The 15492-nt window shown below is 35.6% G+C and overlaps 1 protein-coding gene and 1 long non-coding RNA gene across 2 annotated transcripts; one reads left to right on the top strand and one right to left on the bottom strand.

Moving 5' to 3' along the window:
* Window positions 1–313: 313 nt before the first annotated feature.
* Window positions 314–4257, bottom strand: LOC140046882 (uncharacterized). Its single transcript, XM_072091625.1, has 2 exons — window positions 3854–4257; window positions 314–2907 (listed from the first exon to the last, which is right to left on the bottom strand). The coding sequence occupies exons 1-2, from the start codon at window positions 4083–4085 to the stop codon at window positions 1739–1741; spliced, it is 1401 nt and encodes a 466-aa protein (XP_071947726.1). The 5' UTR covers window positions 4086–4257; the 3' UTR covers window positions 314–1738.
* LOC140046891 (uncharacterized) lies at window positions 3436–14489 on the top strand. Its single transcript, XR_011844878.1, has 4 exons — window positions 3436–3531; window positions 5794–5933; window positions 13432–13620; window positions 13884–14489. It is a non-coding gene; the product is annotated as an uncharacterized lncRNA (long non-coding RNA).
* The last annotated feature ends 1003 nt before the right edge of the window (window positions 14490–15492 follow it).

The following is a 15492-nucleotide window of genomic DNA, read 5'->3' on the forward strand; positions in this document are numbered from 1 at the left end:
CACAACAAATTATGTTACGGCTTATCAAATTCCAACCCTCAATGGATTTCTAATCATGTTGTAAAGAAGATATATTTAAGCCTATATAAAATCTACAAGTTGGGGTGTAATATGCGTCTGATAGAACAGTTATGCTTTCCCTCCATGCATAGTAAATAAGTTATTCGTAATGTGTAGGCCTATAGCCCGCTAAGCTGCTAGAGACTGGTATAATGTACTCTTTTCTCTGTTTGCATACTGGTCTTTCATATCATCACCACACCATTTTCAAACACAACGAAATATTAAAATAATACAATTGAAACATCATAAATTATATTTTAAAATATTTTTTATTCTCAAGCCGAATGCACCGACATGATTTATAGATAAAAGCAGCAATTTTCTAGCCTCCTTGAAACATGGCTTCCTTATGCAAAAGGTAGCGACAAGGAGATGGTTTAGGCCTACACAAGTGCGACACTAAACGACTAGATAGAGATAGTTACGGGCTAGCCCATTCGAGCTTTTCCCTACCACCACTCTGATTACAATAAACTGAAACAGTCTATTAAACTGTTTTTTTTTTAAGAATAAAAGTGTATAAATAACTTAGGTAAATCCACACGAGGATCTTGGCCAATACATTCCAATGATTTTAGTTTTAAACCATTGTATCTTCACATATGATCTTGTTATATTGTTTATATAATAGCTTATCTATTTACCCATCATAACTTCTTTAAATTTCTATATTATATCAAATTCACGAATCATTATAATAATTTATTTGAAATACAGAAATGGTATTTTGTATTTTTAACATCCAAATTAAATATGGGTTCTTAACAAAGTCATAGCATATGAAAAACAACGACATGTATAAATTACTAAAAATTATATCAATAAATTATAGTTATTTGTTTTATTACAGTTTATTTCAGTTAGAAAAAGTTCATATAATTATATTCAACATATCAAATGATGAATGTTCTGTTTGTATATATATAATATATATCTTATTATTGTAAAAACATTTCTTGTATTAAAAATATTTAGAATGATGGCCAAAAACATCAAAACAAGTATAGAAACAGTTGAATACTGTTATGTTAAGTAGGACCTGCCCACACAGACGTATGGATAGGATTTTAGCTTTAGAAAACAAACCCCCGTATATCGCCATGATTCGGTCGATGCTCTTAGCGCTAAGAAAGGGTTAGAAAATGAAAAGAAATCAATTATTAAAGGATGCAGCGTGTGATAGGAGAAGAAGACAGTTAGCAAAGATACCTCTAATATAATAATTTTCTACCAAAAATAAGCTTCAGTTGCAATTATTGCAGCTTTTAAAAAATGTATTCGTATGCTTATTTGACAAGGCGATTGCCATTGTCTAAGTCCTTTCTACCGAGTCACCGGCATGGCGCTCATGTAGCTTCCTACGTATAGTAGGATGCCTAGATAATTCTAGGTATATAGTCAAAAATACAAGCCTAATTGAAAGGCTTCATAGTCCGCTGGTATATATCAATATACCGAATATTGTTTAGACCATTCAATTAAGAAGGCTAAGCATAGTCCAACACAAGTGGAATTCCATTACAAATGTATTCACTTGGAAACAAATAGCAAAAAGACATAATTTCATTTCGATAATAATTGACACGATAACACTGTAAAGCAGTATATTTCCAAATATTACACACAATAAAAACAGCTGTTTCGATTTCTTGTAGGCTATATAATATCCCAGTATTTAAGATGATGTTGTTACAGCAGATGAGATATGTTGTTGGTAACTGCATGAAGATGTTGAGGCTGACTTCATCATTTCACTTTCCTTCTTCACTTTCTGGCGAAGGTGAATTTTGCTGTGTCGTTTTCGTTCGTCACTACGGGCGAATTTTCTTCCGCAAGTTTCGCATGAAAATGGCTTTTCTCCAGTATGTGTGCGAATGTGGGTTGTCAAGTGATCGCTTCTACTGAAGTTGCGCATGCAGATTCGACACTGGAATGGTTTTTGACCGGTGTGAATTCGAATATGTCTCGTCAATTCGTCGCTTCGTGAAAATCGACGATCACAGCCTTCCATAGGGCATGGATATGGGCGTTCATGTGGTGGTGTCTTACACGGTCTGTTAGGATACTTGCGGGGCTTCGGCATGGTCATTTTTCCAGGTGCCGGGCAATTTTTATAGACATTGCGTGTGGCGGCGATGAGGTCTGAAGATGGTACAGAACTCGAATGCATAGGGTGTTGTTGTAGGGTCATTTCGTTGATTGTTCTTGGTGATAAGTTGCTATGATGGTGGGTACTCGATTGATGTACGTCAATTTGTTGTTTGCACAGTTGGTTGGATTGTTGTGGCATGGACTGATTTAAAAACTGAATGTTCTCTACTGTGGGTTGTTGGGTCCAGCTGTATTTCATATCACTGTGTACAGTAGTGGGGTAGATATTCTCACAACTTGTGGCGACCTGCGCTACACTCGTTGGGAACGTGATGTGCTCGAAGCTATCAAAATTTGCTGTGTTTTCTTGGTAAGGTGATGTAAATGGTATGTCTTGCAGGCCTTGCGGTGATTGGACGCCGTATGATGATGAATGCGATGGACTGACGTTTACTGTATGAGTATCTGGCATACTGACATGAATGCTAGCTCCGTCCTGTTCATTGATCAAGCTATTCGAACTTGTAATGATGCTGCCGATCGCTGTTGGTGTAAGCGTATTTGTTCCTGGGATCCAGTTTGAGAGTGTATCTTCTGATGCTGAAGTAATGGGTGCTGTCGCTATTATTCCTGTGTATTGAATAGGTGAAGTTGCATCCGACATGGACGGTGGTTGACTATTCATGTTATGATCAGGTACATAACATTCGGCTATCGACACTTGTGGTTTGAAATCAAAATCGGTGTCGAGCGCTGTAAGATATAATAAAAGCAAACAATAAATAAAAAATTCAATAATAAAAGCACAACATATTACCATGTGATCAATGTATTAGAAATGTACATACTCTTAGCAGACGGGGAACCCTGTTGTCTCATGTATTCCATTTTGTTCTCTATATAGTTAACATGTGGGCGAATCAATGTAACGCATCCGATAAAGTCTGAACACTATAATGACAATTGAACTTGGACAGCGTTGTTAAGAATAGTATTAAGCTTGCGTGGGCAGTGAAGCATCCCCGCCTATCGGCATCTGAATTATTATTATGTACAATTGGAACAGAATTTTGGAAGTATCAATTAATCAAGTCAACTGAATGGATTGGTTGTAAGTCACTTTGAATTGAATTATTTAAACCGTGGTTTTTGGGGGTACCCATTCACGTAGAAACGACGTGGCAAAATTAGGAATAAATTTGTGAAATTCTAAATATCGCCCTCTATTGGTACAAATTTTATGAAACGCATTCTGGTCAATACGGAAGTACAGACGTTGAGTAGAAACTAACTCGCTCAGCTAGTGGTTGAAAAGCGAATCGGTGCTTAAAACCTATTAAATTCATGGATTATATCGAGTTGGAATTTATAGTTCAGGTATGTTATAGAGATAAATAGTATCCAAGCAATACATTTAAAGTAAGCAAGGAAATAATTTCTCATTATTACTCGAATAATCTTGCTATTGAAAGACTCATACAGCTACTACTAGTCTAGCTCAGCTAGGCTTAATCGCTACTGCCCGTAACTTAGTATCGACTGGCTTATAGCTTACGCACAAGTCACATCAGCTAGAATCCTGTGCATGATCGTGGGGTATACCAATATAGGACATCATGCAGTAGTACAATTATATTATGTTCCTAGTCTATCCCAAAATAAATCCATAAAAAAAATAATAATGTAAAAATGTACTTACAAGTCAGTGAATGCAAGTCGACCGAGTCTTGTGGAAATAAGTCCGACGCTTGGGCCATAGAGGTAGCTAGTGTATTTATGTCCTCGGCTGTTATTGTTAAAAACTTTGGAACCGGTAGATATTCTCCTTGGTTCTGTTGCACCGACAGGTAATAGTCAACTGATGATAACTGTCCGAAAGCTTCACTATCTTTCCTCATTGCTTCTATTGTGGTTGTATCTCTCCAAGTCATACGTGGGTAGTTTAGAAGAAGGTGGGCAGGCTTTCGTCCTCCAAAATTAATTATTTCGTAGAAAATAAACACATAAGTCTAGATTTGTAAGTAGTTTTTCTGTTTGCTACGATTGTTTCCGATCTTACTAACCCGAGCTCTACCGAATACCGACTGGTCTTTTTCGGCTCTCGTCGATATTTTTATTAAAAGTATTTTACGTTCGTTCTTTCATTGACAAATAGAATGTCCTTATTTGGCAAATCGTGACGTCAATCAAATTTGCATTGACGTCAATGGCTTTAGACGAATCACAAAGAAAATACTACGACGAGACCATTTTGACTATAGGTGAATATAAATTGTTGTTGCTACAGCACACTTATTTAAATATTTAAAACGTAATATTTAAATGAAAAGTATTTATGAATGTTTGTTTATTTCATTTATTTTACAGTTTTGAAATGTTAAAAAATGTCTCCAAATAAAATATTAATAGTTTTTAGTGTGCCGTACACGTTTAGACTAGCTATACTTCAGGTAATGTAATCTTCCCCATTTAGAAGTACAGTAGCAGGCACGTCCGGAATTTTATCCAATCAGAAGGCTGAATGATAATAACTTCCGACAAACATCACATACATTAAACTACGTCATTGTCTGGCACGCCTAGTGTGTAAACAAGGCTGTCGGTAATCCGAGAGTACGAACGTGCTTACGTTTACGGAAATCACCATATTTGGGCAAAACTTGGCTTGAGATTTGCCCGAAGTCTACTCGGCTGTACTCGGTTGTAAAATCCAACATCCTCAAGTTAGCATAAACGAATTGAAGGACAATTAAATTAGCATAAATGGGAGGTGTAAAGCTACCGGTTGTAATTTACATTTAAGAATAAATTAGTTGAATACTTCCGACGGGTTTGTGTTTAAAATTACCCTGTATACAAACTTCTTTCAAGACCTTTACCATTTACTATAAAATAGGAGGTTTGTTTTGAAATCGTACCAGGACTTTATAAATTGTAATAGATAGATAAAAACTTTATTGATATACAAATTGATGTTGAACAATTCAACAAATTAAGAAAATATATACAACATTACGAATTATATAAGTTATAAACAAGAAAAACAATTACAAAATCTAAGTATCAATTTTATTATAAATCTTAATGTAAGCCTATGCATATGATATCAGTATAACTTCAGTATAAAAATTAAATTGTTCGATTAAAGTAATATATTTGTTTTTATTTAAATTCTTATTTGAAATGTACGATAGTCAGTCAGGTGCGTTATACCAATGTCTTGTAATGTACCGTAACCAGTCCTTTAGAGGAGGCATTTTTCTGACACCGCATTACATACACTGAGGTAATGGAAGTAAATTCGCGATTGAAAGCAGGCAGGGAAATCCCCTTTTTGGTAACTTTCCGTACTGATTTTAAATAGTTGCTCTCCTATCCATAGAGGTCGTTAAGGATCGTACAGGCGCTCCTTAAAAATGTTGAACTGCTTTACTTATACCATGGAGAAATTTACCAACGCTTATTAATTTTATACTGTACGCTTTGATTATATATAGATCTTAACTCAAAGAGGTTTATAATTAACCTGAGTGGGTACAGATTCAGCCAAAATTCATAATTGTAGCGTATAATCTCTATGCCGTATTTATGAATAAACAAAAGGGCGTATGTAAACATTTAAACTTTTTTTATTTTTAGCTCCCGTGCGACCTTTTTATTTGGAAATCAAAATAGGAGATAAACCACTATCAACATAATGTTTGCTTTGGCGCTAAGTACACACGACAAACAGCATTCCAGGCCTTTCAGTTGTTGAGCAACACAAAAGATACCCACAGGCAAGAGAACTTTTTTTAACTTAAAGTATTATACACATGTACTACCTACATTATTAGTATTACCATGTTCTTTTTGTGTAGTATGTATTAGCCTTTGAGCAAACCGACATTAATACGATACTATAATATAGTGATTATCAGACGATCCCACAGGCATGGTCTACGTATAAAGTGCACTTGTTTTGTACGACGGTCGCGGTATTATAACTTTTATACAGGAGGAGGTACGCCAAGTATTGTACGTCGGTCGCGATAATATAACTTGTATACAGGAGGTAGGCCTACGTCAAGTATAAAGTTCCTGTTTTGTACGACAGTCGGGGTATATAACTTGTATACACTAGGAGGGAGTAGACTTGACCCAAGTCTGTATAGTTATTTCGATGTTTGTCTGAACCTGAAATCGGGCCTGAAATAAGATAAAGTAGTATACGTATGAAACGCCATATGTGCCAAAATATTTATCTTTTAACTAATATTAAGTAAAAACTCCGTCTGGAACCCAGACTAGAGGAGGGAGGTACAAATATTATAAAGTGCGCTTTTTCTTTTTTTCGCGGTAATATAACTTGTATACAGGAGGTACGCCAAGTATATAAAGTTCACCATCCAGGAGGGGCTAGGGTATTATGAAGGTTGGACGGCCATGGCACAGTAGTAAGAACATACAATAGAAGGAGACACGCCAGAAGGTTCACCCCGGGTGGGAAGTTTCTAGCATACCCGTTTCGAAACAAATGACCCTTTCCCTAAATATGAGAGTTTTCCATCAGTGACATAGGCCTATAGCGGAAATAATAACCAATATAAAAAGCTGCTACTGTATGAATAACAGGTAGTATAATTTTACAAAAATAACAATCGTTACACAAACTGTATCGAATAAATTGTGTATTTGTAGTATTATCATTCATTGTACGTTGTACAGTAAGTAGTATGACTAACATTATTATACCCCTAAATCTACCCTAGAGCAATTCCCCATGGTAGAATATATCCATAATATTATATTCGTGTCCGTGGCGCCCCGTACCCTCCCTGTGGCTCAACTGCTAAAAGAGCTTGAGGATAAAAAGAAATATATTTTATTAGGTTTTGTTACACCACCAGCGATGATTTGTTGCTTATTGTACTGGTAATGTCCTGTGAAACTATGTTGTAGACCAGTGCATGCATATATTGACGTACTGGAGATGGACATTGTGTGTAAAGGAATCATCTAGTCATAAACTTCGGTTACCTGTATACCCCGTTCTAAGTGTGCAAGTATCCCTGTATTATTCAGTGATGGCGCAAAATCATTTCTCGGTACATGTCATTGATGCCTTTTTTTAAATCGACTTGTACATTATTTAACGAGATTGGCCCTTCAAGTACTAGATACGTAATAATGTTGTAAATTTACATGATGGAAATTAAATGTATTCACCAATGTCGTCATCGAGAGAATGTATTTGTTCGTCCGCGTATTCGAAGAAATACTATAAAGATTGAGAGTTGAATCTATTTTTAGCATTAACTCAATTAATATTCATTGATAGCTTTCGTCACATAGCCTTTCGCGCCCATCATACTTTGATTAATAACGATATCAATATAGTGCAGTTAGTGTTCTATACAATAACGTTAAGCCGCTACAGGCTTGCGCTCATCTACACCAGGTAACTGATGACGAAAATGACGGCAATATACATTAATTCCGACCAGTAGTTGTAGATGCTAATAATAGCAACGATGGCTCTGTAATCAGCTGCGTTGTATTTAACATAATAAGATACTCGTAGTCGTTGATATTCTAATTTTAAAACAGCATATCCAAGCTGAGAGCAGTGAATTGATTAGCAAACGCAGTGTTCACGTCATCGGTTCATGTAGCCTGTGTAAGGAGCATCGTCAGACGTACTCGCTTGATGTCATTCCAGCTAAATAGCTGAAAGCAAACCAAGCTATGTACACGAATAGAAAACGATTTAATCATTTGCATTGAAAACATTATTTGTAATATTTCGCCGTTGTTGCAATCCAAATGCTGTTTATAGTGGCTTGTGTTTTTTTATACTGTGGAGTCATTCGTAGGAAATTACCAGAGCTTCCTCAAGTAGAGCTTTGGCTGGTTAGACGCACGATGCATTTCCTTTACGCGTATAAACCCTCCAATCATTATGACCTGTATTATATCGAAATAAGTCTTGTATCGAATTAACTTTTGTATACTAAAACTGTAAGCATACAGTATTTAGGCTAGTTGAACATTATTAAGTAAACTTGATAAGTGTTATTATTATTATAAATATATATTATATCGTATATAGAAATTGCTTTAGTTTGTATACGTGAAAACGCATCGGTTGTCGAAAACCTGATTGAAACTCATTCCAGACAAAATAGAGTAAATCTTACAGGACCATATAGGAACATTCTGTGATACAATGTCACATGTGCCACAATCTATTAAGCTCTGTCTACACTATCAAACTAGTTTGACAAAAAAGTGTGATGTGCCCAAATATGGTAGTAATATGCCCAAATATGGTGGTGATGTGCTCAAATATGGTAGTGATATGCTTAAATATGAGTGATATGACATCAAAAAATAAAATTGCAGAAATGTAGAAACATTTTACATTTATTGTTATATTTATTCAATAATGTTTATTATATTGTTGCTCCATTGTAGGCCTACTAATCAGATGTTTCAAACCGTGCATTAGGATGTCCTGAAAAGAGATGATTGAAACATTCGTTTCAATTTAAAATTTGACGAACATAAAAAACGCAAACAAATTAAAAACATATACCAGCTAAAATACGTTGGTACTACATCATAGCATGTAACGTGCTCGGGTACCCCATCCATACTCCTACTTTTTTATAATTTAGACTTTAAAAAACAATCCTCATTAAAATTAACTTTAGGCCCTAACACACAAAGTTTTATTCAATTCAATTTAATTATTTTATTCCGTCAAGCACTCTGGCTTGAAAATTGTCTTGCTTGAAAATTGTCTTGCTTGAAAATTGTCTTGCTTGTCACGTATATAAAACATTAACAGTATGATAAAATACAAACAGTACGATAAAATACAAACAGTACGACACCAAGAGGTATAATACAAAAACAACAAATACAACAATTACATAAAAAGGTTAAAACATGGCAGTAGTAAAAAATATCATAAAATGTAGAAAACAGTTATTCAATTATTTTAGTAATAATGTTCATTATCCTAGTACTAGTTCTGTTTTAGTACCCATTTGTGTTCTAAATAACATTTAATAATTGTCAACACAATGTTATTGCCTTTATGGATTTACAACTGAATGTTCCCGTATTTATTTATAACACCTGAACGAGGAGGAGGAGAATGGGTTGTTGTAAATGTTTGTGGTAGTTAGGAAAAACAAGGTTTAAAAAACAAATAATACATGTCGTTGTTTAGAATGTTTATTTCCCGACAAACTATAACCTGAACAGTCTTACCTTTTGGCCTACCCGATCTCCATGTTTGTGTGTATATAACTCACAATTTTTACCAATGGATTTAGCGTTCGAGATTTGACTGGCCTGTGAAACAGGATGTTCCGGTTCTACCATATTCAGTGAGATACTTCAGTATTTTGTGGTTTCGGTTTTGTGTACGTCAATGTTTATTATCATCCGTTTGCATCATTTAGACGATGATGATGGTGGTGGTTTTCAAACGATACGGCCATGGCACGCCTATCTAGTAAGTATCACAGTGGTGGAGGGTTTTGAAAGGAGGAAGGTGGATGCGGGCTCAAAAATAGTAAAAATGTAGTACAGTAGGTCTGAAATTAGATTATCTTTGTTGAGCCACCTATTCATAGATTCTCTGTAAATGTATCTCCACATTATGCGCATTATCTGTCCAGTTTTAGGGCTAAGGTTAAGCTTATAGCCCATGGTAGGCCTGATAGGCCTACTGTTACGAGTCAAATGGGCGAGCGGTTAAGGCAGGGGCTCCATTTATGTTTACCGTCCGTATGGCAAAGGTTCGAGGCCGACTCGCTTCTAGTTCTGGTGGTGGAACAAGTCTTCTCGGACAAGGACTATAGACTATAAACCGTTAGGTTCATGTGTATACCCATGTATAACTCGTGGTCACTTTAAAGAACCTAGACGAGTTAGGGGATTATACCTTTTTAGCTTATTTCCATTCATTTAGATTTAGGCCTAGGCTACACTGATGAAAAACTGGTAGATCCATACCGTGTGCATAAAATTGTTTCTTATAAGCATTTAAGTAATACTTGAGGCCTATTAGCATACGTATACCACCAATTTTCGTATTCACAATCATAATAGTATTTTTAGTTTATTTTTATAGAAAATATATTTTCGTTCCATTAAATTATTGAATCGAACCAGATATTTGCTGATAAACTTAGAAAGCTATTCCCAACCATTCGTGTTATTTTACTACATTATAAAAATACAAATTATTGGTCCATTACACAAAATGTTACATTACGATATTGTGCTCAATAATATCGTGTGTTATTCTGGCGGTAATGGCTTGTAATCTATTGCTAACATTATTCCCACTGTGATACGTAATAAATCTAACCAGTATTGCTAAAAATAGAACAATGCATTGACGGTGATGACGTAGATCTGCTTATGAATAATTAATATTGATCATGACACAAGAGTATTGCAATTGAACGTATAAATTGATGTCATATTCTCGCGTCGTGTTTCTATTTGAATGCCCTTGTTCTGTTTCTGCAGTTGATATAAATCCATTTTTAACTACCATCGAAAAAGAAGAAGAAAAAATATATAAATGTTAATATAGTGGAATTCTTAATTAACACTAAGAGTCGGTATTTGTGAGTTAATGTATACATTTTTCTATACGATGTCTTCTTAATTTTGTTCTTTTTTGTGTAATTATTATCTTATTCATTTGCTTTGGATGTTGTAAGTATTATGATATCCCGAAATAAAAATGTGAACGAATGAATAGTTGATAGCCTACGGTCACGTCGGTCTATAGCGCATGATATCTTTTCTTTGGTCTGTTTACTATCATTATATGGAGCTTCTTGCACTGATACTTAATCAATGTTGATGCTATAGCCTATACAAATGGTCCTTAAGTACAACGCCTGGTCCATGCTGGAGGAAAAATTGCATTGTTTTCGTTCATTCCTCCTAATACATCCTGTCAAGTTCAAATATCTTATTCTGTTAAATCGCCCATCCTGTCCATTTTATGACGTTTACCAAAATATCCTGTTGACCGTAAGGCACCTGGCTGCTCCAGGTACTGGTTGACCGTAAGATATACATCCAGGTCCTGGTTGACCGTAAGGTACCTGATTGCTCCAGGTCCTGGATGACCGTAAGGCACCTGGTTGCAAAGGTCCTGGTTGACCGTAGGGTATACCTCCAGATCCTGGTTGACCGTACGGTATACCTTCTGGTCCTGGTTGACCATAAGGTACCTGGTTCATAATATTTTCGTTCGGTTTTGATCTCGGTTTCCTGTTGGATCTCTGTCCAGTGACGTTAATTTATCTCATGACGTCATCAATGTGTAAAATACTGAACATACCGATTTATTTTTAATCAAAATCATAAATTATGTATTATTACTAAATACATGGAGAAGTAAGTTATATTTCTCCATGCTAAATACGATGTAATTTGTATATTGTTTAAATTACTGTACAACGTTAGAAACAATCGGAACATTTCTATTGTCCTGTTGGAAAATGGCCTATTGTATAAATCAATTACGTTTGTGTGTGATGTGAGTTTTGACCCAGTGACCTTGTTCAAATTAAATGTAGGTCTACTAGTGGTTTTCCTCTCAGTAGTCAAGGTTACTAATATAACTCTGCCAAAAGCCTCGAATTCTCGGAAACACGTTCACATGCTTTCCAGCTCGTGTCGTCACAACATGACCCGGTAATGTGACGAAACGAGGTAACCTGAGGAATAGAATCATATTGTTTACATTCAAATTGTGCACCTCTGCCCCTCTGACTTCAGCTACGTTTACACTTCATCACTTGTTGTAATACAGTGGATATGAATTCTATAAAGTTATTACTTAGGCCTTGGCAAATAGATATTATGATGATGTCAATTGGTAATTCAAGCAAGGAGTTATTTAATTGTTTGAGCACACCGAATTCACGATTACTGACAAAAGACGAACTCTCAGCTCATGAACATTTTAATCTGAATCATATGCACAAACCAGAGAGATGTAAATTTTATATATTTTACATCTCCCTGCACAAACATACAAACAAAAATTTACAGTGTTTACAAAAAAGTAGTACTGATATATGTCTATAAGATAAGTCTGTTGTCACATGATCACAATACGCACCATTGCGGACACAATCTTAAACAATTTAATAAACGCAACATCAAGCAAAACAGTAGTTAGGTTCAAACAGCAGTATAACAACAATATTATAATATAAATACGATAATTCGAATTGTTAATAATTTACAATTGGAGACCGAGAAAACAACATCACCGTTAGTGCGTTATTAAAATATGTGACGTCATTCCCGATTAATTAATTCTCAAAGAGCGAGCGTCACACAGCGCGTTGACAATAGCTACTTCTACGTTTGACATCGATTCAAGGATCAATTATCGAGTAAGCCATATCATAGATCTAACTATACGTTGGTCTGGTAAATAAAAGCAAGTCATTGCACGTATCCGAGAATACATTGCTTATTTACTCAACATGACATGAATGATCAATTCTAGTTGTTTCACAGATGGTTCTGTTCACATAGTAATTACGTCATAGTATAGTCTGTTTTTAATTCATAACAAAATGCGATCAGTGCATGCTACTGTATTTCATGATAATACTTGCTTACTAATAATGTAGTGGAGTTGTATATTGGTGGTTAACGTGCTTGTCTTCCAATCCCAAGATCCGTGGTTCAATCCTGACCTACTGTAGTTTTTTTAACTCACGACTCTTTCAACTCCACTCCCTAATCCTCAAATGACACTTAGGGAGTATAAAATAGTGTATCCATCCTGTAATCGGCGAATTTGTACTCGCTGTTGGATGCGTATGAAATAAATACACGTGCGGGATATTTCGATCGATGATATTGTTATGATACTTCCCCTACCCGTAGTATGCATATTAAAGCAATACAAATATGTTAATTTGACAATAAAATCATTTTTTGAAAACCTAGCTCCACACACAGCCACGTTTGATTCAATCATTATTTTTAAATAGTTTTTACTAACTTTGTGGTTGATAGGGCCTAGTTGTGGTTTGAGCTCATCACATATCGTGGTCCTGATCTAGTATGTAGGCCTACTTTTTATCAAATAAATATTACCATAAGTTACGACGTTCACACATAATAGAGAGAATTATAGCTTATACATCGGTAATTTTTTACCAAACAATGTTTGTACACCGTACATATTATACAAAACAACGACTCTAATGCAGGAACTTTTTGTTCTTTCAGATGAACAACAAGAAGTATGTGTGTATTACTAACATATGCCTACCAAGGGAAGAGTGAAATTACACCTGGCCTACCTAAACATGGATTTTTAAGATGACACGTGAAACAGTGCAATGAAATATCAAACCGTTTTGCCAGCCTAATCCAGCAAGCTAACATAACTTTCAACCAATGACGAGTAGGCAACAGGTAGGCTATAACGGTATAATTCAGTAAAATAACATAAATGCTTGCACTTAATAACAGGCTGGTGTACAAGACCCAGTTCTGGTCACGGTTCTGGTTCCGTTTTATGTTACAGCAGTAATGTGGGTGTGGGTTAGGGGATGTGTATCAGGTTAACCTACCAGCACTCAGACGCAGTGCTTCGTTCAGCTGCAATAGGGAGTATCACACTTACAACTAGGAATGTTTTTGGTGATTGTGACATTATATATTTTTCTTTCTTCCAGCATCAGGAATGGAATTCACGTTATTTTGGTATAGCATGCAGAGATACCGTACACGTAGACGTACCTAATCGGAAAAGAAGGCGTCTGAATGGTTCTATACTTTTCAACGATGTTTTTTTACCGAGTCAAGAAAAAATAAATCATCATAAATGTTATGGTGGAATTGAGTTGAGAGATGGTGTCAAATATCGTATTATGAGACACGTTCGGCGTTCCATATTCGATCCACTGACGCGTACTAACTTTTGGCGTTCTTACAAATCAAATATATACTTATAATTCAAGTCAGGTGATGTATCCCGTCCCCGGGGTTTCTTTTAATACGCTCCCCGCGCAATACATTACTACCAGGGGCTGCGGATAACGTCAGTGTTCATGTGTTTTTTATTCAGACTTGCAGCTGATGATTATGGACTAGTACGAGTTGGTACGGTTGCCTACACTTTAAAGCATTAAGTAGACTGATGTAATAACTCCGAACAATGATTAAGGAATAGCATTTTGTATAGTAAACACTTGATATAAAAAAGCACTTTTTGTAACATCCTGCTGAATAAAAAAAAACATAAGTAGAATAATACTATTTTGTAGTGTTGTAAACCACAACCACTGTGTTTTATATTTATTGTTTTATACATAATAGGAAACGAGGTCGGAGAAACCCCTATCAAATAGGGAATTTGCCACTCTACTATCAAGTTCTTAAATCTATTCCGTTTTGCGTCACTAGAACTAATGTAATAAGGTAACCTTGATCGGACGACACCGTTTTACAAAATTTAATAATACACTTAACACTCACAATGAAGTTTGATTTACGATATGTGTACCTCCAAGCTGTTTATTATTCGTTGAGCGTTTTACAGTAGGCATATTCTAGTTGGTATATAAGTTGTCAAACCACAATTGAATACCGAAAGTGATGACGACACAACTTTGTGAAGACCAGGGCAGTTGGTATGTTCTCACGTTTGTGTGGTTTTGTTAGTGGCCTAGAACAAGTTAGTGTTTGGATTATACAGAGTTATTGGATTATCAACGTCAATAGACACATACAAAGTTGATGGTTGAACTTTTTATCGAGGGCCTAACGATATATTTCCGTAACAAGAGAGTCGTTAACAAACAATTTATGAACTCTAGGCCTTATACATTGAATCTTTGATTATTTCTTGGCACGGTTAAATGAAAAGGTTTCCCCCTAAACATTTCCATGTGCTGGTTGTTTACATAAATGAATGCTTAAAACATTTTATTAGCCTAGCGGAGGACCCCGTCGTTGCCTTTCTTTACCCATCAAACATTTGCTTGATCTAATATTAAAAGATTTGTATGGAATCATTTGTTTTCATGTCTGGATAAGCTTTAACTTTACCGTTAAATATCTTACGCGTAGTGTACGCGTATTCGTATATGTAAAGCTCTGTCTACACGATCAAAATAGCTTGACAACAAAGTCTTATCAAAAAGTTCGATAGTGTAGACAAGGCGGACTACACTATCAAACTTTGTGACAAAAAAAATGTGATGTGTCCATATATGGACATGATGATGTCATATCACTACCATATTTGGGCATATCTACCATATTTGAGCACATCCACGTCGA

Source organism: Antedon mediterranea, chromosome 4 (genome assembly GCF_964355755.1).
Source record: "Antedon mediterranea chromosome 4, ecAntMedi1.1, whole genome shotgun sequence".
NCBI classification, from domain to species: Eukaryota; Metazoa; Echinodermata; class Crinoidea; order Comatulida; family Antedonidae; genus Antedon; species Antedon mediterranea.